The sequence below is a fragment of the Peromyscus leucopus genome, chromosome 19 (assembly GCF_004664715.2).
Source record: "Peromyscus leucopus breed LL Stock chromosome 19, UCI_PerLeu_2.1, whole genome shotgun sequence".
Lineage (NCBI taxonomy): Eukaryota > Metazoa > Chordata > Mammalia > Rodentia > Cricetidae > Peromyscus > Peromyscus leucopus.
This window is the reverse complement of record NC_051079.1, coordinates 1,136,804-1,161,370: the sequence shown is the minus strand read 5'-3', so window position 1 is coordinate 1,161,370 and position 24,567 is coordinate 1,136,804. Positions and strand designations below refer to the sequence as shown.

At 39.7% G+C, this 24,567-nt stretch overlaps 1 protein-coding gene across 1 annotated transcript in view; it reads left to right on the top strand.

The window, feature by feature from the left end:
- The window catches only part of Esco1 (establishment of sister chromatid cohesion N-acetyltransferase 1), a 61,997-nt gene that overhangs the window by 22,583 nt on the left and 14,847 nt on the right, over positions 1-24,567 (top strand). Inside the window, 4 exon segments of the mRNA XM_028876699.2 lie at positions 5,231-5,342; positions 7,605-7,668; positions 10,563-10,677; positions 13,762-13,893. Of these exon segments, the coding sequence (XP_028732532.1) occupies positions 5,231-5,342; positions 7,605-7,668; positions 10,563-10,677; positions 13,762-13,893 (423 nt within the window).

The following is a 24,567-nucleotide window of genomic DNA, read 5'->3' as shown; positions in this document are numbered from 1 at the left end:
CTGTTTTAGCTGAAGAATTGTAAAAGGTAAATATCTTTAAAATAATACCTTTGTGTTGATCTTATGGCAATTTTGAACAGCTGGCAAAGGAAGTTTCTAAAAGTATAAATCAACATTTTAAGAGAAGTATTATAGTGGTTTTCCTTTTTCGTGGTGTTGAGAATCAAACTAAGATGAGTCTTTTTTTTTTTTTTTTCCTTCCTCTGGAGCTGAGGACTGAACCCAGGGCCTTAAGCTTGCTAGGCAAGTGCTCTACCACAGAGCTAAATCCCCAACCCCAGATGAGTCTTACATAGATTTGGCAATCCTTACCACCACTAAACTCTATTTACCAAATCAAAAATGAATGAAAAAATAATTGAAAACCAGAGCTCTATATCTGGAATAGCTAATGCTTGCCTGGAGAAATTATTTTCAACCTTTATGAAAGTGGATGAGGCCTTTTCTTTCTAAGGTAATTTCTAAGGTAATTACCTGTAGAACTTGAGTACTCTCTATAATACAAGTGTATTTATATTAATTATTTACTTCTATGGGAAAACAGCAGAATGTGAAATGAGGGTCACATATGGTGATAGATTTTAGGACTAGTATGTGAAATGAGGGTCACATATGGTGATAGATTTTAGGACTAGTATGTAAGTATTCTAATTCTCAACACAAAGTTCCTCATACACCATACCCTGATACCCTGAACATGAGAAAATCAGATGAGCCAAGAGGTCATTGTTAATAGACATAAGTCACTGTGAAGTTTTCAGAATACTTAAGTTTCATTTTAGAGACATTTGGGCTATGACTAGACTTGAATAAGATTGAATTTATGCAAATGCTATGAAAATCGGTGCCCATTGTTCCAGGATTGAAAACCAAAGTGAACTTAAAAAGAACAGATGCTAGTTGGTGTTTTTAGATTGAATTTTTTTGTATGAATGAAAATGAAAGCATCAATTAAAAGATGATCATTCAAAATGTTTAATAAATAGATAATGGCAGCAATTAGAAGTAAGCAGTGAAGAGTATTATGAGCAAGTGATAGGGCTGGAAACGTAGTTTAATGGTGGGGTTCTTGCCTAACATGTAATGTGCTGGGTCTAGTTCCAGATCAATGCGGGAAAATGAGGCTTTGTATTTGGTGTTGTGTCCAAGTGTGACGGTTGAGTGTATCTTCTAACTCCGCTGCACAGATGTGCTTCAGACTTTAAGAGGTGGTTAATGAGAAGGGCAAGAAACCAAATCCATTTCTCTGGACTAAGCTGCACTCGAACACTAATGTTTAGACATTGGCCCTTTCTAACACCCTGCTTAGTGAAAAGTACTTGAGTTCTTCAGTGCAAGGAACAGTCTAGAAACCTGATGCTGTGTTAAATTTGTTTGTATGTTTTGAAATTCTTAAATATTCAGAATTTAATAGCAGTGAACGTTTCTCTCATCTACTATTCATATTTGATAAAATGAGAATTTTTTAAAAATTACTTCAGATTATTTAAAGTAAAGCAAATTGGATCTGGGGGCACAGCCCTGAAATCTCAGCTTCTTAGAAACCAAGACAGGAGGAAAGGTTTGTTCAAGGCCCCTCTTAAGTTAAAAGTGCTTCTGAGCTTCCTGACAATTTCTGATTTTATTTTTATGATTTTATATACACATGTACAAAGAATACTTTGCTTTGTATATATTTTAAATTTTATATAAATAGTATTTTGTATATATGTAAAACTTTTTGAATTTGGTTTTGTGCAATCATTTGATATATGAATATTATTAATAGCTACAAAAGAATTTATTGTCAGTTTGTCTTTTTCTTTAATAAAGGACTTTTAGATTGTAAATTTTTTTTTATATGAGCAGTGTGCTCACATTATCATGTGATGAAGAAAAGTGATAGTCACCATTTCATTTCAGAGCATTCTTCAGTACCTGCTCTTCTGGGTTACTATATAGAAGGGGATATGTTTCCTGCTTTAAGGAGTTCATAATGTGGCTGGGTGGTGCAGGCTTTTAATCCAGCACAATTTATATTGTAGCATTCACTTAGATTTATTTATTTATTTTTGGTTTTTTTCGAGACAGGGTTTCTCTGTGTAGCCATGGCTCTCTTGGAATTAGCTCTATAGACCAAGCTGGCCTCGGAACTCACAGAGATTGCCTGCCTCTGCCTCCCAAGTTCTGGGATCAGAGGCATTCACCAACCCTGTGGGTCACTTAGAGATTTTTTTATACCTTTTTAAACATCAAGGAGGGAGGTAGAATGGCTTAACTCCCCTTGTAGTTTCTGTTTAATGAATGTTGCCTCTGTTGCAGGTAAGGAAACTGTCAGAAATCTGTCACAGTGTGCACTGTAAATTGTTATGCATATATTTCAGATAAGAAAAGTGATGCTTGCCGGGGATTGGTGGCACATATCTTTAATCCCAGCACTCTCGAGGCAGAGGTGGCCAGGTCTCTGAGTTTGAGGCCAGCCTGGTCTATAGAGTGAGTTTCAGACAGCCAGGGCTACACAGAGAATCCCTCAGGAAGAAAAAAAAGAGAAAAGTAGGTTTGAATATTTAAGTAACTTAACTTGAGTGACTTAACCTAAATGATTAAATGACAAACTAAAGTTAGGGTGGCTGGCCAGGTTTAGGGCTGGATACAACTCAGTGGCAAAGCGCATGCTAGCCTGGACGAGGCTATAGGTTTAATCCTCAGTACTGACAAAAAATTCAGAAAGATTTCTATTAGTAGGATAGAGGAATGCAAACAAACTTACAAAACAAAAACAGGGTCTCACTATATAGTGCTGGCTAGTCTGGAACTTACTCTGTAGACCAGGCTAGCTTTGAACTCACAGAGATTTACTTGTTTCTGCCTCGAGTGCTGGGATTAAAGGTATGTGCCACCACACCCAGCTCTTCCATTTTTTTTAGAAGATCTATTTTTATTTATGTGTGTATGTCTTTGTAAGTGAATACTGTGTGTGTGTGCAGGTGCCTGTGAGGCCAGAGGAGGGGAGAGGGAGAATCCAGTGAGCTGGAGTCAGTTGTGAGCTACAGGATGTGGGTGATAGGAACTGTACTCAGATTCTCTGGAAGAGCAGCTGAGTTATCTCTCCAGCCCTTTCTTTGTTCCATTTTTATGTGTGTGTGTGTGTGTGTGTGTGTGTGTGTGTGTGTGTGTGTGTGTGTATGCATGCATATTTGCATGTGTGGGCATATGGAGGCTCATGGTTGATGAAAATCATCCTAAGTCACTTCTACTTTAGTCAATGAAATGGGATCTCAGTCAAATCCAGAGTGTGTCTATACAGCTGGTCTCACCACCCAGATTGCTCAGGGGACTCACTCTCCTGTCTCTGCCATTTGAGGTGAGAATTATAGGAAGGAGGGCTGCTGTATCCTGCTGGCATTTAAGGCTTCTGGTAATCTGAATTTGGTCCTCATATTTGCTAAAAAGTGCTTTAACCAGAGCCATTTTCCCAGTTCCAAATAGGAACATCAGTTATTTCAAATCAATTTACTAACATTTTATTAGTGGAGAAAGACTCACTAATAATGTGATTGTTCTCATTAAAAAGTTTTCACTCTAATTGGCTTTTGGGAGGGAGAAGCATGAGGGTGACTTGAGACAGGGTCCTGCCATGTAGCCCATAGGAGCCTTGAACTCGGAATCTGCTTCAGCCTCTTGGGTGTCCTAGGATTATAGTCATGTGTGCCATTACACCTGGCTTTCGTTTTTAATTAAAACAAAAACCAACCAAACAAACAAAAAAACAGGCTGGGTGATGGTGGCATACACCTTTAATCCCAGCACTCAGGAGGCAGAGGCAGGTGGATCTCTGTGAGTTTGAGGCCAACCTGGTCTACAAAGTGAGTTCCAGGATGGCCAGGGCGGTTACACATAGAAACCCTGTCTTAAAAAAAGAAAGAAAGAAAGAAAGAAAGAAGAAAGAAAAAAAGCAAAAACAAAACAAATAAAAAAAATCTACCAACAAAAACTCCATTTGTGTGTGTGTGTGTGTGTGTTTTTCCCCTTCGGAGCTTAGGACTGAATCCAAGCCCTTACGCTCCACCACTGAGCTAAATCCCCAACCCCCAAAACTCCATGTTTTAAAGTAGCATTGTGGGCTGGAGAGATGAATGGCTAAGAGTGCACACTGTTCTTGGAGAAGAACTGAGTTTAGTTCCCAGCACCCACATCAGGATGCTCATAACAGGCTGGTAATTTCAGTTTGTACTTCATTGGCTCCAACGCTTAAATGTGAACTCTGCTAAAACACACAGAAATTAGTGTTACAAGATACCCATGAAGTTGATTCCATGAGATAACCAACTTTGATAGAATTGGAAGTATATAATCTTGTTACTAATGGTCTATCTGCTTTGAGAAAATTCTGAATTGAATATTCTAGGTAATAAAAAGATAATTATAATATGGTCTTTGTTTTTAAAAAAAGTGAGAAGTGTGTGAAAAAGTAGATGATGGTGATAATGGGAAAAAATTGGGGAAAGTCTCATGAAAGAGGTTAATTTTTAAGTGATGAGTTGAAATTTTATAAGGGAAAAGATAACTCTAGTCTGTTCAGGACAACATAGAAGTTTAATGTGAAACATATAGATTATCTAATATTAATGGAGCAGAAAGAAACAATTAAAATTGACTTTAATATATTTTACTTGGTCTGTTATATAAAAATACTGTCAATTTAACGTTTGTGTGTATGTGCTGAAGTTTTTATATCTGACTTGATATATGTTTACTACACGTCTCAATTACATTTCATATTACATTTCAATTACCCAAAGTGTCCAGTAACCATGGTGGTGGGTACCATATTGGACAGTACAGTACTGACGTGTGCTTTGAGGAGAGGCATAGAGCTAGGTGACTGTGGAAGATACTTAAACTTTTAAAAAAGTGTTTTGGTGTTTGTTGAGGTAGGGACTCACTTTATAGCCCTTACCGTCCCAGAATTCCCTACATAGACCAGGATGGCCTTGAACGAACAGATATGCCTGCCTCTGCCTGCTGAGTGCTGGGATTAATGATCCAGTGAGCTGTTTTAAATTTAGCATGGGACTAATGGTAATTGATGGTAAGATGGTAACTTGTTGCAATATCATGAATGAACTATAGACATATCTATGAGAATATAAAGTATTATCTTAAAAACATTTTTAATAGGTAGAATTTGCTGAAAATGTATTAAAATAAGTCCCAGAGATTGACTTAAAAACATGGCATGTGTGTTCAGAATTTCAGCTTATGTTCAGCATCTGAGGTGGAGAATAGCTCATTAGAAGACACTGCTGCTGCTTCAGCTCTTCCCAGTCAAGCAAAGATTGATGGAGACAGAAAGTTTCCAGGTAATACTTTGACATTTTTATTTGAACTTTACAATGTTCAAATGCTGTATTTGTTACTGTTAGAGAAAATTTTCATGTGAAATAGGCCTGTTGACCATTGTTATGTTTTGGGTTTTGGGGTTTTTTTTTGTGGTTTTTCAAGACAGTGTTTCTCTGTGTAACAGCTCTGGCTGTCCTGGAATCCCCTTTGTAGACTGGGCTGGCCTCGAACCCACAGAGCTCTGCTTCCTGAGTGCTGGGATTAAAGGCATGTGCTACCATGCCCGGTTGTTATGTTTTTTTTTTTTTTTTTTTTTTAAATAGATTTATTTTACTTTGTGTATGCATATGTGTGTGTCCATTTAGTCCAGAAGAGAGCAACAGATCCCCTGACCTGGAGTTATAGGTGGTTGAGAGACTGTGCAGTATGGGTGCTGGGACTGGAACTTGTACCCTCTGTAAGAACAGTAAGTGCTCTTAGCCACTGAGTCATTTCTCTAGCCCTTTGGTATGGTGGGTTTTTTTTTTTTGTTGTTGTTGTTGTTTTGTTTTGTTGGCTTTTGTGAGACAGAGTTTCTCTGTATAGCTCACAGTCCTGGAACTTACTCTGAGGACCAGACTGGCCTCCAACTCAAGAGAGCCACCTGCCTCTGTCTCCTTAGTGCTGGGACTAGAGGTGTGCACTGCCACCACCCTGCCTTCTTGGTGTGGTTTTTAGGTTTATGGTTATCATTAATTTTCTTTCAGGGGAATTGCTTCTATTGACTGTTTTGTAGCAGTACCTAAATACTATCTTTTGCCTGCCTACCAAAAGTTCTTTTGTTTTGGTAGCTCCTATTTTGAATTTTGAAGAAGTGTCCCTTAATTATTTAAGTTGGGTGTAGAAACTTATTTCTCAGATTTTACCTGCTGTTTGTGCTTTACTGTTGTGGGTTTTTCTCTTTAACCCTCAGTACTCAGTGTCTTTGAATTATGGATTTATCTATGCTTCATATTTTCCACTTATACTGTACAAAAGTCTTACCTATTTTATCTGTCTGTCTGTCTGTCTTCTTCTGAGACAGGGTTTCATTGTGTAGCCCTGGCTATCCTGGAACTCACTCTGTAGACCAGGCTGACCTCAAACTCAAGAGATCCACCTGCCTCTACCTCCGGACACGGACAGGATTGACAGATTGATAGCTCTTTCTCGATTCCGGAGGCCTCTACCTCCGGGTGCCACGGCCACCCGCCTCAATTTACCTAATTTCAGCAATCATTAACAAATATTGAATAAAAAAAATTGGCTCAATGCCTGCATGACTAAATTCTAAACAAATAAATGAAAACATTTTGTTTAAAACTGGTTTTTTTAGAATCTTAACTATATAAATAATTAAATTCAATGAAGGCACTTTCTTTTTCAGTAAATGGATTTCTTCTCCTGTTTGTATTACACTCTGAGTGAAATCTAGGCACTCAGTAACAGCTGTGATCCCTGACCTCAGCACTTTGCTCCAAGTACACTTTTCTGTAGAGGAAAGATGCATTTAGAGCCCTAGCTACTCTGTTGCTTCATTTGACATAGGTGAGCAAATATCTACCCAACAGTTCAAATGACATTAAAACTCACTGAGGTTATAAGAATAAAGCTTTTGGGCGGGGTGGTGGTGGTACACACCTTTAATCCTAGCACTTGAGAAGCAGAAGCAGGCGCACCTCTGAGTTCAAGGCCAGCGTGGTCTACAGAGTGAGTTCTAGGATAGCCAGGGCTACATAGAGAAACCTTGAAAAAAACAAAACAAACAAACAAAAACAATAGAGATAAACTGAATCCTCTAGACCTCTTTGCGGCTCCTTAGTCTGACTTTGTATAGTACAGAGCTTTTCTGCCTCATTTGGAAAGGTAATTTCCAAAAGGGAGGTTCTAATTTTATTAGATGTTTATTTTTAAATTTATTTTGAGATTATAATTATATTATTTTTCCAATCCCTTTCCTTTCTCCAACCCTCCTATATACCCCTCCATGATCTTTTTCACATTCATGGCCTCATTAAAATAACTTCAGGAGAGATGGCTCAGCAGTTAAGAACACTGGCTGCTCTTCTTAGAGGGACCCCGTTCACAGCACCCACATAGTGGCTCACAGCTATCTGTAATTCCAGTCCCAGAGGATATGATGCCCTCTTCTGGCCTCTGAGGGCCTGCACATACATGTAGGCATGAAATACTTACTCATGCATGTAAAAATAAATCTTTAAAAACTGTTTACTACACAATCCATGTTCTTTATTAACTCACAGGTTCAGCTCCTAAGCAGCCTCATAGTGTACTCAGTAATGAAGCGTCTATCAACAGCAAGCCCAGGTAAGGCATCACTTTCATTTAAAACATTATACTTGAGAGTTCTTAGAGAGACTTGTCATAACAGCCAATGCTAGTAATCATCATTTACTCACATTTCTTGTTGAACTTTTTCCTTCTTTCTTCTCCTCCTCTTCCTTCTTCTCCTTCTTCTCTTCCTCCTCCTTTTTTTTCTTTCCCCCAGAGTTTCTCTGTGTAGCCCTGGTTGTCCTGAACTGTCCTGTCCTGTAGGCCAGGCTAGCCTTGAACTCAGGAATCCTCCTTCCTCTGCCTCCTGAGTGCTGGGATTAAAGGTGTGCGCTACCACTGTCCTTGAACTTTTTCTATGGCTATTCACATTAATAACCTTTTAGAAAACTTTTTTTGTTTGGGTTTTTTTGTTTTGTTTTTTTTGTTTGTTTTTGTTTTTTTTTTCAAGACAGGGTTTCTCTGTAGTTTTGGCGTCTGTCCTGGACCTTGCACTGTAGACCAGGCTGGCCTCCAACACACAGAGATTCGCTTGGCTCTGCCTCATCCACCCCCCACCCTCCAAACCTCCTGAGTGCTGGAATTAAAGACGTGTGCCACCACCGCCCGGCACTAAATACTTTTTTCTAAAGATCATGTGCTCTGAGCATATTTTTCTACCCTCCTACCTCATCTAAATTCTACATTTTGATTTCCTTGTGAGAGCTTTTCTTGGTCTCTTTAGCAGCTGTCTACTTAATGGACATTCTGCTGGTCTGTAGCTTTTCCTCTGAGACAACAGGAGTAACAGCTTACTCAGTGAAGACATGCTGTCTTTGCCCACTAGTGTGAGTGTGTATGTGGGTGACTTCCCAATTGCAGAACTTAGTCTTCATTTCCTCGTTCTTGTCTGCACAATTGTTCTGGTTTAGGCTGCCAGGAGTAGTGTTTTCCCTTCACTCTTTGAACTACTAGGTGTCATAGGTATGTAAGAGTGTGTTAGCAAGTCCATTTGACTTACTTGCCTGATCACCAAATAGCCTTCAGGACAAACTGAAGTGATGTAGGTGGCTAAAACTATTAAAACTAAGGCATTCAAACAATAGGAGAGCCTGCAATTTTGTTTATTGATAATTAGTAGCTTTCTTTTCCTTTTGACTTAATTAATTCCCCCCGCCCCTGGTTTTTTGAATCAGGGTTTGACTCTGCAGCCCTGGCTGTCCTGGAACTCACTTTGTAGAGCAAGCTGGCCTTGAACTCATAGAGATCCACTTTCCTCTGCTGTTCTGAGTGCTGGGGTTAGAGTGCACCCACCCCCTGGCTTTTGACATAATAATACATACTTATGAGATACACTGTGATCTTTCAATATAGGTATCTAATGTGTAACGATTGAATAAAAGTAATTGTCAGTCATCACCTCAAATATGTCATTTCTTTGTGTAGGAAACAGTGGCAGTCCTTTCATAACTATTTTGAAACACACAGTTGTCTCGTGTGCTATGAATATTAGAAGTTATTTCTTCTTTTCAGCTGTGTCCTGCTCCCCACCTGTCAGTCCCCCTGTCTCCATCTTCAGACTTCTCTTTTCACAGTCTAGTTTTGGCAACTACTATTTCTATGAGGTTAACCTTTTAGCTCCATATGTGAGACCATACAATGTTTGCTTTTCTACCCTTGATGAGTTCACGTAACATAATACCCTCTAGGAGTGTCTGTGCTGCTGCAAATGCCAAGATTTCTTTTTTCTCTCTCCATCCTCTTCTTGGTTTTGAACTTGTAATGAGAAGAAAAAGTACTATGGGGCTCAGGAATACCGTGCTCTGTGTTGTACACCATTGGAAGAGAGCTGGGTCACACATGGTGTAACTAGTTAACAGACTGTATCTCCATAGATACAGACAGTCACAAAACGCCAGCATGGCTGCTAGCAAGGTTATTTTTGGATTTCCTCGGTCACTCAGCAGCATTTTGGGGATCCCATGCCTGATGGGGGAAAGATGACCAGGCACTGCAGTATGCCCTCCTGTACATCCACTTCAAGCAATACACCCGTCATGGTCATAGCCCTCAGGTGGTTCTTTGGTTACCTAGGACAGGTTTACTGTGTCTGCTGCCTACACAAACACCACCCATTTCACTTTGGGGATCATTGCTGCCACAAAGTCAGGGTCGATGAACTCCATGGGGTTGATGCAGACCTCTGGGGCCTACCCATGCAGCAAGAAGTGTCGTGTGCCTGTACCTTACATAATACTCAGTTGTGTATATAGACCACATTTTAGTTACAATCCATTGATAAGATATTTAAGTCAATTTTATGCTTTGCCTAGTTTATTTGAATTTTTTGGAACAATTTATTTTTATTTTATGTGCATTAGTGTTTTGCCTGCATGTATGTCTGGGTGAGGGTGTCGGATCCCCTGGAACTGGAGTTACAGATATTTTGAGAGCTGCCATGTGGGTGTTGGGAATTGAACCCGGGTCCTCTGGAAGGGCAGTCAGTGCTCTTAACCTCTGAGCCATCTCTCCAGCCCCAGTTTATTTGATTTTTATAATTTCCTTTTTAAATTTGATACTGGGTGTTGAACCTAGCCTAGGGCCTTGTGCATGTATTTTGCCATGGATTACATCTCCAAAGAAGAGCTCACTGATTTTTTTTTTTTTTTGGTTTTTCGAGACAGGGTTTCTCTGTGTAGTTTTGCGCCTCTCCTGGAACTCACTTGGTAGCCCAGGCTGGCCTCGAACTCACAGAGATCCACCTGGCTCTGCCTCCTGAGTGCTAGGATTAAAGGTGTGCGCCACCAAGTTCACTGATTTTTAAGAGGTTATCTTTTTCCTCCTTAAATTGAAATTTGTTGTATAGAAATGTGTTCTTGTCTTTAATGATTGACATTATATGGATGTATAATATCCAATAATTTCTTTTTCTTTTTCTTTTTTTTTTTAAGGGATATACCACCAAATCATTCTCAGCTGAAGTATAATTCTCATTTGGAGATAACAATTCCAAAGGCTTTGAAACTGAAAGAATCAGAGAAAGTGGATGAAAAACAGCTTGTCATAGTAAGTAGACAACTTAGCTATTGGTAAAGTGTTGTTGTAAATTAATTGTTTATGTAAGGTTCTTTTTTTTTTTTTTTAAATTCTGAGACAGAGTTTCACTATGTAGCCCTGGCTGTCCTGGAATTTGCTCTATAGACCAGGCTGGCCTCAAACTCAGAGATCTGCCTGCCTCTGCCTCTTGAGTGCCGGGATTAAAGGAGTGTGCCACCATCCAGTGCAAGGTTCTTAAAATACAAATTAATTTTTTTCTTGGTCATTGTAAAGTTTCATTATAGAAAGCATTCCTGTTATTATTATAATCCCTTCCCACAATAAATAATATTTCAATTTCCTTATTTCTGGTTTTATTCATAACAAATTATTACACGTTTTAAAAAACATCTATTTCTTTCCCTTTTTTTGGTTTTTTTGAGACAGGGTTTGTCTGTGTTGCCTTGGCTATCCTGGAACTCACTCTGTAGATCAGACTGGCTCCTGCCTCTGCCTTCGAGTGCTGGGATTCAAGGTGTGCACCACCACCTGGCTCTATTGCTTTCTTAGATGAGTAGCTTGATCACTACCTCTTCCCAGAAGTTTAATTTTAAAATGACGTGGAACTTAGTAAAAATAACTATGTTTGTGTAGCATATCTACACAGTGCCAAAGGATAGAAGAAAGTTGGCTGTCCATTGGTAGATGAGTGTATAATCACAAGGGTTAGTAAGGTCAGCCTTACAAAGAGAAATCCCTACACTCTGCAGCATGGATGAGCCTGTCAGTCACAGAAAAGACAATGAATGACCTTGGGATTTTACTCATGGGAGGTGCCAAGAAAGGATGGTGACTGCTAGAGATTTGGAGGGATGGGAGAATGGGAAGATACTGTTTGGGTGTAGAGTTTAGTTTTGCAATGAAAAAAGTTTGAGATTGTTTGTATAATGGTGTGAATAAAAACAGATACTATTAGCCAGTCGGTGGTGGTACACACCTTTAAATTTAATCACAGCACTCAGGAGGCAGAGGCAGGTGGATCTCTGAGTTTGAGGCCATCCTGGTCTATGAAGCTAGTTCCTGGACAGCCAGAGCTACACAGAAAAACCCCATCTCGAAAGAACAAAAACAAAAAAATTTAAGTTATGTTTTAGTGTATGTGTGCATACATGTATGCATGTGCTTGAGCATGTATATACCTGTGCCATGGTGCATGCTCAGTGGTGGTCAGTAGACACCAGTTGGGAATTGATTCTCCTTTTCTTCCACGTGGGTCCTGGAAGAGTCTGCAATACATTATTGTCTCTAGTTTGCAATTACTTTAAATATGAAATATAAATTAACTTTCCTGTAGAGATTATTTATTATTTGGTGCCTTTGGACTAAGTTTATATTGATATATATTTTCTCAGTTCTTTTAAATGTAGTAAGCTCTTGAACAAGTCAACAGGTTACTAAAATGGAAAAAAATTTTTTTCTTTTTTCTTTTTTTTTATTTTATTTTACAATACCATTCAGTTCTACATATCAGCCACGGGTTCCCCTATTCTCCCCCCTCCCACCCCCCATTCCCACCTCCTCCAGGGCAAATCCTCCCCCGAGGACTGCGATCAACCTGGTAGACTCAGTCCAGGCAGGTCCAGTCCCTTCCTCCCAGACTGAGCCAAGTGTCCCTGCATAAGCTCCAGGTTTCAAACAGCCAACTCATGCAGTGAGCACAGGACTTGGTCCCACTGCCTAGTTGCCTCCCAGACTGATCAAGCCAATCAATCAACTGTCTCACCTATTCAGAGGACCTGATCCAGCTGGGAGCCCCTCAGCCTTTGGTTCATAGTTCATGTGTTTCCATTCATTTGGCTATTTTTTTTCAATAATTGAGTAAAACCAAAATTTATTATAAGCCACAGTTGTCCTAGGGACCTCCATGCTATATATATAGCCTCCATGGTTCTATGGGTTGTGGTCTGATTGTTCTTTATTTTATATATAGAATCCACTTATGAGTGAGTACATACCATGACTGTTTTTCTGGGATTGGGTTACTTCACTCAGGATGATTTTTTTCTAGTTCCATCCATTTGCCTGCAAATTTCATGCTTTCATTGTTTTTCTCCACTGAGTAGTACTCCATTGTGTATATGTACCACATTTTTTTCATCCATTCTTCTGTTGACAGGCATCTAGGTTGTTTCCAGGTTCTGGCTATTACAAATAGTGCTGCTATGAACATAGCTGAGCATGTATCTTTATGGTATGAATCAGCATTCCTTGGGTATATGCCCAAGAGTGGTATGGCTGGGTCCTGAGGTAGTTCGATTCCTAATTTTCTGAGAAACTGCCATACTGATTTCTACAGTGGTTGTACAAGCTTACATTCCCACCAACATTGGAGGAGTGTTCCCTTTGCTCCACATCCTCTCCAACATTGGCTGTCATTGGTGTTTTTGATCATAGCCATTCTGACAGGTGTAAGATGGTATCTCAGAGTCGTTTTGATTTGCATTTCTCTGATGATTAAGGATGTTGAGCATTTCTTTAAATGTCTTTCAGCCATTTGTGATTCTTGTTTTGTGAATTCTCTGTTTAGCTCTTTAGCCCATTTTTTAATTGGACTGTTCAGTATTTTGATGTCTAGTTTCTTGAGTTCTTTATATACTGTGGAGATCAATCCTCTGTCAGATGTGGGGTTGGTGAAGATCTTTTCCCTAAAATGGAAAATGTTTATGTGTTGCATGTATGAGTGCCTGTGTGAAGGACAGAGTCTGTAAAGGTGTTGTTAGTGTCTTCCCACCTTAGTTTTGAGGCAGGGTCTCTAACTGAGCACAGTAAACTCCAGGGCTGGACTTTGAGGCTTGTGTCAGTGCAGTGGCTTTTTTAGATGATTTTTTAATTTATTATAACTGAGAGAGAACACACTGGTGTCCACGTGGAGGTCAGCATGGATAGACTGCACACAGATTTTAGACTTCATGACTTATTTTTTGTAAGAAATCTAAACGTTGCTCATAAATTAAGCAGTTCATGTTTTATGATCACATTATAGTTTTGGAGGCTGTGTTCAGAATTAGTTACTTTGGCGAGGAAGAAAACGTTTTGTTTGTTTTTTATAAATAGGATGCAGGACACAAAAGATTTGGAGCAGTGTCCTGTAATATCTGTGGAATGCTTTATACAGCTTCAAATCCAGAAGATGAAACCCAGCACCTGCTTTTCCACAACCAGTTTATAAGTGCTGTAAAGTATGTGGTAAGTAGACTTTGTGAATTAAAGCATACATTGCAGGTAATTAGGTCAGGTTCCTAATGAAATGAATTGCCAAATTTAAGTCATTGAAATTTTTTTGTTCTTAGTGATCAATAATATACACAAAGCACACATAGCATGCATAGATACTGGCTTCTTTTACAACGAAGTCAAATATAAAACCAGAGAATTTATCCCAACAAGTTGATATTGTGGGATTTTTAACTTAGGTTATTTTTTCAGTGTAACTGGTTTTCAAAAAGTCATTGTGCCTTTCTAACTGTGTTAATTAGCTTGTGTATAGTTCTTAAAATTTTCCTTTGATTTTAATAATTACTGTGGATAATCTATATTAAATATTCATGTTGCTTAGTGAAATCTGCATTATATATCTTGTCAAATAGGTGGTTTGGGGAATCTTCTGTTATTAGAGTTTGTCTTTATGAAGTTAAAAAAGAATTCTAGCACATTTTAAAATAAAGTAAATATGGTTTAGTGTAAAAGGTATTTGAGTACAAAATAAATTTTATCGTAAGTGCATGTAAGGCATAATAGGTTTGTTTAATATTTGCTTCTGGAAAGAGCAAATTTGTTAGCAGTTTTGACCAATTTCAGATATTTGTAAAAGGATAATTTAGTATAGTTGTTGTTTGCCTGAAACTGAAATGGATTCTTTTTTTTCTACACGTTACCTTTTGTACTGGACACTAACATAATGAGACAGACCTCCAGGATATCCGAGCTGAGCTCACGGTTCATTTCATTAGGTACTAGGTCCTGGATCACTTCAAGGTCTTGAGAGCCTCCTCTCTAAATTCACATACTTACTTGGCTTTAGTTCAGTGATTTATGTTCATTCCTTCATGGTTGAGCCGTTTATCATTTCTCCACTGTTACTGCTACCCAGGCTAGTTTGGTTCCCTACTCTGCTTATCCTTGGTTTTCTTTCTTTCTTTCTTTCTTTCTTTCTTTCTTTCTTTCTTTCTTTCTTTCTTTCTTTCTTTCTTTCTTTCTTTCTTTCTTTCTCTCTCTCTCTCTCTCTTTCTCTTTCTCTCTCTCTCTCTCTCCCTCCCTCCCTCCTCCCTCCCTCCCTCCCTCCCTCCCTCCCCTTTCTCTCTCTTTCTTCTTCTTCTTCTTCTTTTTTTTTTTTTTTTTTGGTTTTTTGAGACAGGGTTTCTCTATGTAGCTTTGCGCCTTTCTTGGGACTTGCTTTGTAGACCAGACTGGCCTGAACTCAGAGAGATCCGCCTGCCTCTGCCTCTTGAGTGTTTAGATTAAAGGTATGCGCCACCACCGCCCGGCATCATTTAGTTTCTTAAAAGTATAAAAAATACTATATTTAAAAGGCTTAACTGTTCACTTTAGGAAAATTCTTGGTTTCTGAGGGGAACAGAAACAATTCATTCAAGAAATAGGTGCTCTGCTTTCCTCAGGGTTCTGTGAGAAGATGGTTTAGGGTATGCAGTGCAGTCATCACCTGGACAGTCCCCGAGTGTCCTACAAAGCGTTGGTGTACTGTCATAACCTAGGAAAGATTGCCTCCTGGTTCTAGCCAATGTTGTCACTCCTCCTCAGATGAGCACAGCTAGTTACTGTTTCGTTTATTTTGAGATGAGTTCAAGAGAAGGAACTCAATTTAGCAGCTGTTCATGGCAGAGTCAATGTCCTTAACTTCTGCTCTTTTGAAATGTGGTGGTGGCACAAGCCTTTAATCCCAGCACTCAAGAGACAGAAGCAGGCAGATCTCTGTGAGTTCAAGGACAGCTTGGTCTACAGAGTGAGTTCCAGGACAGTTATGATACACAGAGAAGCCCTGTCTCAAAAGTAATAATTAAAAAATTAAAAAAAGAAAGAAATGTAGATCTACTTAGTTTGAGACAGACTATTTCAAAACATCGCATTATTGTTTTACAGCATATATAGAGAGGATTAAAAAAGGCCTTTCCATTATACTTTGATCAGCTCTAGATTTTGGGTTGTGATACTAAAATAATTTGTTAGCCACCTATACTGTGCCTGGTAGAGTACTTGTCAGTCATTTTATGTTTTCTGTGTAGAAGGATGTAGAAGAGAAGTCGTTTGGTGCTTGGTTTAATTCATGCTAAATGGACAGTGTTCAGCGAGTGGAACTAAAAGTTCACTCTAGCTAAACTACGTGGCGTGAAATAGTGGCTTAGTGTGGTGACACACGTTTGGAAGGTATGAGGATCACTCCTGGTCTGAGGCCAGGCTAGTGCCTCTGTGAGTTCTAGGCCACCCAGGGATATGCACCAGCACCTGGTCTGGAAACACCAAAGTAAACATGCAAATCGATAGTTTAGAAAATCAGTTAATTAGAAGCATTTTTTTGTCTTGTTTTTTTGAGTCAAGGTGTCTATGTAGCCCTGGCTGTCCTGGAACTCGTTATGTAGACCAAGCTGGACTCAAACTCACAGAGATCCACCTGCCCTCTGCCTCCTGAGTGCCAGGATTAAAGTTGTATGTCACCATTCCTGGCCAATTAGAAACATTATTAAAAAGTAAATAATATCTTTTATGTATCTGGATGAAAAAGAATCTGTTAAACACATAATAATCAAATACAACAAGAAATGGCTTATATCCACTTATTTAATGGCTTATTTATCCATTTATTTATTCACCCATTTGTTTGTTTGTCTGTTTATTTATTTATTTATGACAGGGTCTCACTATGTAGACCAGGCTGGCCTGGAACTTAGAGAGATCTACCTGCCTTTGTCTCCTCAATTCTGGGATTAAAGGTGTATGGACCCATGCCTGGCTAATATCCTATATTTTTAAGAGGTTTAACTAAAATTTAAATTATATAGTTAGGATAGAAATTGATGCTTACGCCGGGCAGTGGTGGTGCACGCCTTTAATCAATCCCAGCACTCAGGAGGCAGAGCCAGGTGGATCTCTGTGAGTTTGAGGCCAGCCTGGACTACCAAGTGAGTTCCAGGAAAGGAGCAAAGCTACACAGAGAAACCCTGTCTTGAAAAACAAAAAACAAAAAACAAAAAACAAAAAAAAAAAGAAAGAAAGAAAAGAAAAAGAAATTGATGCTTTATCCAATTTTCAGTTGATTAAAATATTTCCTTTTCCTTATCTCTGACATTCTTGTGGTTTGTGGGTAGATGACACAGATAATTTCTTTCTCAATTTCTTCATTTTACTCTATATGCCTCATTGATGCCATTTTAAGAAATGGGCTCTATCTGACATAATAGGAACTATGAGGAAGGAGCCTTTAGAATCTCAGGGAGAAACTCATATTTGGACCTAGAAACTACTGTTTTCTTGGTGGACTAAGGTACAGTACTTTAAAGTGTGAAGAGTCAGCAGGAAGAACCAGGGAGCCATCAGACACTATCAGAAACTCAGTTTCTTGTTGCCCTGTCAGAAGATAAATAATGTGTGGGTTGTTTGCAGAGAAACCACTCTTAGGACTGTGTAATTCATCCTGTATGCTTGGGATCCAAGTTTGAAAGAAATGAGAAGTTAGCAATTACAGATTGAAGTAACTATTAAGCATTAAGCCAACATTCAGTATACAACTATTTAAATGAGTAATAAGTATACTTTATAGTATAGAAGTGGCCAGGAAACACTTGTTAGAACAGTGGTCAGAAGAGAGACTTGTTTTTATTGGTGGAGAAGAATTTTAAAGACAAATGTAGAAGGCCAACTATGGGTGTTAACATAAAAAAAGAGACAGAAAATGTTAATCTTTGTGGGAGCCATGGCCATATGTTTTTTACTGAAGCAAAGGATTTTTGTGGATAATGAGATAAGAAAAATAAGTGAGATTGTGATATTTTGATTTTGAATGCTATTTGGAATTCTTTCTATTCTTTCAGATGCTGAAGAATTTTGAGTTCCATGAATGATATTTTTTTGTTTTTCGAGACAGGGTTTCTCTTTGTAACAGTCCTGGAACTCACTTTGTAGACCAGGCTGGCCTCGAACTCTCAGAGATCCACCTGTCTCTGCCTCCCAAGTGCTGGGATTAAAGGTGCTTGCCACAAACACTGCCCGGCATGGCCGGAGTGTTATTTTTAAAAAAATCCTATACTAGCTGGGTGGTGGTGTCGGCAGCGCACGCCTTTAATCCCAGCACTCGGGAGGCAGAGGCAGGCGGATCGTTGTGAGTTCAAGGCCAGCCTGGTCTACAAAGCGAGTTCCAGGAAAGGAGCAAAACTATACAGAGAAACCCTGTCTCGAAAAAAGCAAAAAAAAAAAATCCTATAGTAAAAATTTGGTGAAATATAGGGAGAGAGATATTTCATTGTGGGGTGAGAGCCATAAATAAATAGGCTTAAGATGTGCATTGTGCTGAATTAATATGGCAATGATAGATACAAGAATGGGGCTGGGGGCTGACCACAAGAGGACCTTGGGGCAAAGATTGACAGATTTCCAAGTGACTACAGAACTATGCTGTCCAGCATGGTAGTCAGTAAGCCACATGAAATTAAAAATGCTGAACCTCAATCACAGTTGCCAGTGCATAGTCGGCTAGAAGTTTCCATGTTGGATAACTTAGATACAGAATGTTTTTTTCATCACAAAAATTCTCTTAGTGCCACTGATAGTTGAGAAGTTACATATGACCAAATTTATAATGCAGGGAAATCATGATCTAGTGAGACTTTACTTTTAACTTGAAACTTGAATACATATGAACTTGTTTGTACTTTGTGGTCACTATTTTTGAAAGATGACTAGGAAAAAGTAGAGAGTGGATGTTACGTGAAGGAGAACGGAATAGAGCAGAAGTCAACCCTTATTTTCCAATTTTATTTTTATTATTTTTAATTATGTGTATGTGTTGGTGTGCGCACGCATGTGTGTGCCCTCTGAGACCAGAGGCATTGGATCTTCTGGAACTGGAGTTATGGGTGGTTGTGAACCACCCAGTGTGGCTACTGGGAACTGAACTCTGGTCCTCTGCAATAACAGAGATTGCTCATACTCACTGAGCCATCTTCAGCTCAGCAAAGCAGAGATCTAAAAGGTTTGGGAATGGGAAAGGAATCTAGAGCAAAGTAACAGTCGTAGTCAGGGTTACTTTTGCTGTGATGAAACACCGTGACCAAAGCAACTTGGGGAGGACTGGGTTTATTTCACTTAGAGTTCCATGTAATAGCTCATAATCAAAAGCACTGAAGGCAGAAACTCAAGCAGGGCAGGAACCTGGAGGCAGGAGCTGATTTAGAGGCCATGGAGGGGAGCTGCTTACTGGCTTGCTCATCATGGCTTGCTCAGTCTGTTTCCCTATAGAACCCAGAACCACCAGCTCAAGGATGGCTGCACCCACAATGGGCTAGGTCCTTCCCCATCAATCACTTATTCTTACTTTATTTTGATTTATTTATGATCTTATATATTGTATTTAATTTAATAATGTATTTAATAATATATTATTAAAATCACTTAATAATGATTTTTATAATATCAGTCATTATTCAGATAATGCCCTACCGTGGGTCATATGGGAGCATTTTCTCAATCGAGGTTCTTTTCCTTCAGGTGACTCTAGCTTGTGTCAAGTTGACATAAAGCTACCTGGCATAATTGACCCCTTGTCAGCTTGACACATAAACACATCACTGTTAAGCCACAACTTTTCCTTTCTTGTTATCCCCAAAATTACACATTAATAAAGATATCACAATACAAAACATTTTATGAACCTAAAAATTCCACAGCCTTACATATTCAAACACTTTAAAAGTTGTCTCTTTTAAAATCTAAATTCTCTTAAAACCCCTAAGTCTCCCTTTTTAAAAGTTTAAATTCTCAACTATATGCTTCTATAAAATCAAAAATACTTTCTTATTTCAAGAGGAAGAATCAGGGCACAGTCACAATCTTAACAAAGCAAAGCTAAACTCCAAAAGTGTAAGTGACTCAATGTCCAGTATCTGGGGTTCACTCATGATCTTCTGTGTAGCATGAATTTTAAAGGTACTTACTAATAAAATCAAACCAGAAGCCAGTTATTGGGGTGAATGCTGGGAGATCAGAGAAGCAGAACAAGCCACAGCTTCCTCACCTTGCCAATTCCTTAGCTGATCCTGTTTCCTCAGACTGGAAGCTTCTGTGTCCTCATCCAAATGGATCTCAGCTGAACTGCTGCTCAAAACCCTAAAAGCTTAATCAGCCAAATGCTTCTAGTTTCTGGCCCTCACGCCTTAATATACCTTTCTGCTTTCTACCACCACTCCCTGGAATTAAAGGCTCACTTTCTGGGATTAAAGGTGTGAGTCACCATGCCTGGCTGTTTCCAGTGTGGCCTTGAATTCACAGAGATCTCTGCCTCTGGAATGATAGGATTAAAGGAGTGTGCTACCACTGCCTATCCTCTATGTTTAATATTGTGGCTGTTCTGTTCTCTAACCCCAGATAAGTTTATTAGGGTGCACAACATTTTGGGGAACACAATACCACCACACTTCTGGGCTCTTCCAAGGGGCTTGTATCACTCATCCAGCTCTGCCCTCTACAACACACACACAGCTTGCCTTCTAGGCTCCACCTGACTCCACTACACTGCTGCTGTCCCTGGTGGTCATCCCATGGTCCTGGCATCTACAGAATGCTGGGATCTCCTGCTGCAACAGGGCTGCACTTTCACCAGTAGCCTCTCTTAGGCATTCTTCCTGGTGCCAAGCCTCAGCTTCCCTGATTAGTCACTGAAGCTGCACCTTTACCAGTGGCCTCGTGTGACCTCTCACAGTAACAAGCTTCAGCTGCTCTCCATGACCCCTTCATGCCTTCAAAAGTAGTACCACCTGGGTGACTTTTAGACTACCAAGTTCAGCTGCCAGCACGAGGTACGATCTTCGCCACCTGTGGAACATAGTTTCTCTGTGCTCTCATTAAACACTTCCAGAAGATCTCACCTCAGTGATGCTGGTCTCTTCTTAATCACCTTCAATTTCTCAGCTCCAGCTGACCAGCTTCAAGTGTCCCAGCAAAGCAAAGGTTTCTATTTAGTAGTACTGGTATCTTGTTAATCACAGCTGATTCTTCAACCCCAGCTAACCAGAACCACAGAATCTTAATTCAAAATAACAAATGCCCCTGATAGAGTCTTTCAACTTCCCTCTGAGACTTCACAAGCCAGGCCTCCATCTGCGCTCAACAGTCTTACCTTCCAAGCTCCTACAGAACAGCTCACCAAGCACTGAACACTCAATGGCTTTTTTTTTTTTTTTTTTTTTTTAAACAAAATTCCAGAGTCTTTTCATAATCCTCCCCAAAACAACATCGCCAGGTCTGTCTCAGCAATACCCCACAACCTGGTACCAGCTTGTCATAGTTAGGGTTTCTGTTACTGTGATGAACCACCATGACCAGAAAGCAAGTTGGGCAGGAAAAGATTAATTTAGCTCTTATTTCCACACTGCAGTTCATCACCAAAGGAAGTCAGGACAGGAACTCAGAGCAGGGTAGGGACCTGGAGGCAGAAGCTGATATACCATGAAGAGTACTGTTTGCTGGCTTGCTCTCCATGACTTGCACAGCCTCCCTGCTTATAGAACCCAGGACCACCAGCCCAGGGATGGCACCACCCACAATGGGCTGGACACTCCCCCATCAATAGCTAATCAAGAAAATGGCCTACAGCCCTATCTTATGGAAACATTTTCTTAATTGAGGTTGCCTCCTTTAGCTTGTATCAAGTTGACATAAAACTAGCCAGCACAGTAACTTTTCCTTTTGAATAAAGATTTCCAAAGTGTATCTCAGACTTCCAGGTTTTTCCTTTGCTACACCTGCCTCTAGTTTCAGTTCATTGTACTTTATAGGTTTAGAACATTGTGTATACGAATATCAGGTGAGGATAATACTGCAAAGTACTATAAAGAAATTTTGCTTTGGAATAGGGGTAATATGGCAAATAAAATATGTTCAGTGTGACTATTACATGCAGCAAACTTACATATTACTGTTTGCTCAAGACAGCCTTACTGTGGAGCCCAGGCCTGTCCCTGAACTCGCAGCCGTGTTCTTGTCGCTCAGTGTTTGTCACAGGTGTGAGCCATCACACCTGACAGGTTTCATATTTCTAAATAGTTCACGAACTCTTGGGGGCTGGGGGTGGTAGCAAGTTGTAGCTTATCTAATTTCAAATAAAACTCTCTCTAACATGTTCTTGCCATGTTTCCTCTATACTTGGAATATTGCCATTCTGTTTACTTCTCAAGCTAGAAACATCATAGTAATCTTTAAGGTTTATTTCTTAATAAATTATTTTTAAGTTTTCTATTTTAATTTTTTAAAATTTATTTTATATGAATGAGTGTTTTGTCTGCATGAATGTCTGTGAACCATATCCATGCCTGATGTCTGTGGATGCCCAGAAGAAAGCATTGGCTTCCCTAGTCCTGGAGTGCAGATGATTGTGAGTTACCATGTAGGTGCTGGGAACCAAATCCAAGTCCTCTGCAACAACAAGTACTCTTCCCCCCCCCCCCCCCCCCGACAGGGTTTCTCTGTAGCTTTGGTGCCTGTCCTGGATCTCTGTAGACCAGGCTGGCCTCAAACTCACAGAGATCCATCCACCTGTCTCTGTCTCTCCAGTGCTGGGATTAAAGGTGTGACCCATCACCACCTGTCTTACAGTGGTCTTTTAAAAATATACGCTGATCTGACTTATGTAGGCACCATGTACATGAAATACATGTTAAAAATGTCTGTCAGGACAGATGAAGATAGGTCTATTCTGTATCCCAGAATCTAATCACTATTTATATGTATAATTCGGCTATCATTTGGCTTAAAAGGACTTATTGGGAAATGTTATTTATACTATTTTCAACAGAGAAAATATTTTTACTGTTTAAAATAACCCTGGACTTTTAAATTATAACCTGTTTTTATGTTTAAAAAAAGGTTAAAACTTTCCTTTTTGATTAGACAGAAAAGGGGAAGTGCTGTGGAAAGTCATTCTGTATGCTGTGAATGTGTGTTGCTCTCATTGGTTGATAAATAAAATGCTGATTGGCCAGTAAAAAAAAAGTCTATCAAGTTATTTATAAAGAATAATGTTTAGGCCCCAAGTCACTCCTTTGAGTGCCTTCACTTTCTCCATTTTCGGTGTCTCTCTTTCTCTCGTTTTTAATTTAAAATGATTTTATTGCTTGTATACACAAGAGAATTTATACACTAGAGCAGAGGCTTTGCATGACTCATATTTCCAATTGGTTGGGAGGACCTGCTTAGTCTTACAGTAACGACCCATCGGGTGAATTCTGTGCTCTATCAGAATCAGGCAGAATTTGGCATCCTCATCCTTTTTGTTTCTCTCTAGATGCTTTGGAAGTGACCACTTTCTAAATCAGGAAGTGACCACTTTCTAAATCAATCAGGAAGGTCAGGGGCAAGGTCTTAGGACTTAAAGATTTTCAAGATTTTATTACCAGTCACAAAACAAACCTGTGCCACACCATGTGGGTCCATCTTGATCACACCTGTTTGGGAGGGAGTCAGGCTTTTCTTGGACAGTTTGTAAATCTGTTCTTATCCTTGTGAGATGTCACCGTGGGGACCCTACAGCAGTAGGACAGGCAGGGCAGTGCTGACTGGAACAGGCCCTTCCTAGGAACGTGCGTCATGGTGGAGGTCTGGCAGCAAAGAGAGCCATTTTAGGTCTCTGTCTTTTTTTTTTTGAGATGTGGTTTCTCTGTGTAGTAGTGGCTGGCCTGAAACTAGCTCTGTAGACCAGGCTGGCTTGGAACTCACAGAGATCCACCTGCCTCTGCCTCTTGAGTTCTTAGATTAAAAATATGTACCACCACTGCCTGACCATTTTAGGTCTCTTAACTACTATCCTGACTAGATCAGTTTTGTGTTTGCTTTAAAGTTATTTATTTGTTTTTATTTTGTGTGTATGAGTGTTTTGTCTGTATGTGTTGTGTGCCATATGCATTGGATCTTCAGGAACTGGAGTTACACATAACTATGAAGCAATATACAGGTTCTGGTAATTGAACCTGAGTCCTCTGCAAGAGTTCTTAGCTGCTGAGCCATCTCTCCAGCTTCTACTTTCTTTCCTAAATAAGTGATATTTGAGTAAATCTTTGGATATTTGTGTGTGTGTGTACAGATGTTGTATATGCGTACAAGCACATGTGTGCATGTGCTTGTGGAGACTAAAGTTTGTGTCAGTTCTTGAATACTGATAGCATTCCACCCCCCCCCCTTTTTTTTTTTTAAATCTCTCACTGTACCTGCAGCTCATTGATTGGCTAAACTAGCTTCCTGGCAGTTTCCAGGGATCCTCCTATCTCTGGTGTTAGGATTACAGGTGCATACCACCATGCCTGACTTCTGAGCGCCTCATGCTTACGGCCGCACTGTACCCACCCGGCAAGGCAGTCTCTGTGTGGCCTGGCTGGTGGGGCACTTGTAGCAGGTCTTCCTCCCTCCGCCTCCTGGGTGAGAGAGGGTCTTGGTGTATGATGTGAATTTCCAGAAGGTGTGATGGCGCCATGCCTGGCTAAAGTTGTTTTGTATTTTCCAGGATAAGTTTAATAAATTTAATCACTCCTGTTGTGTTTGTATCTCATTTTCTGTCTGTTTATGTCTGTCCTGCTCTCCTGCACTCCACAGAGAGTAATAAACTCCATCTGTCACTCACCCATTTCAACAATTATGAATGTGGAC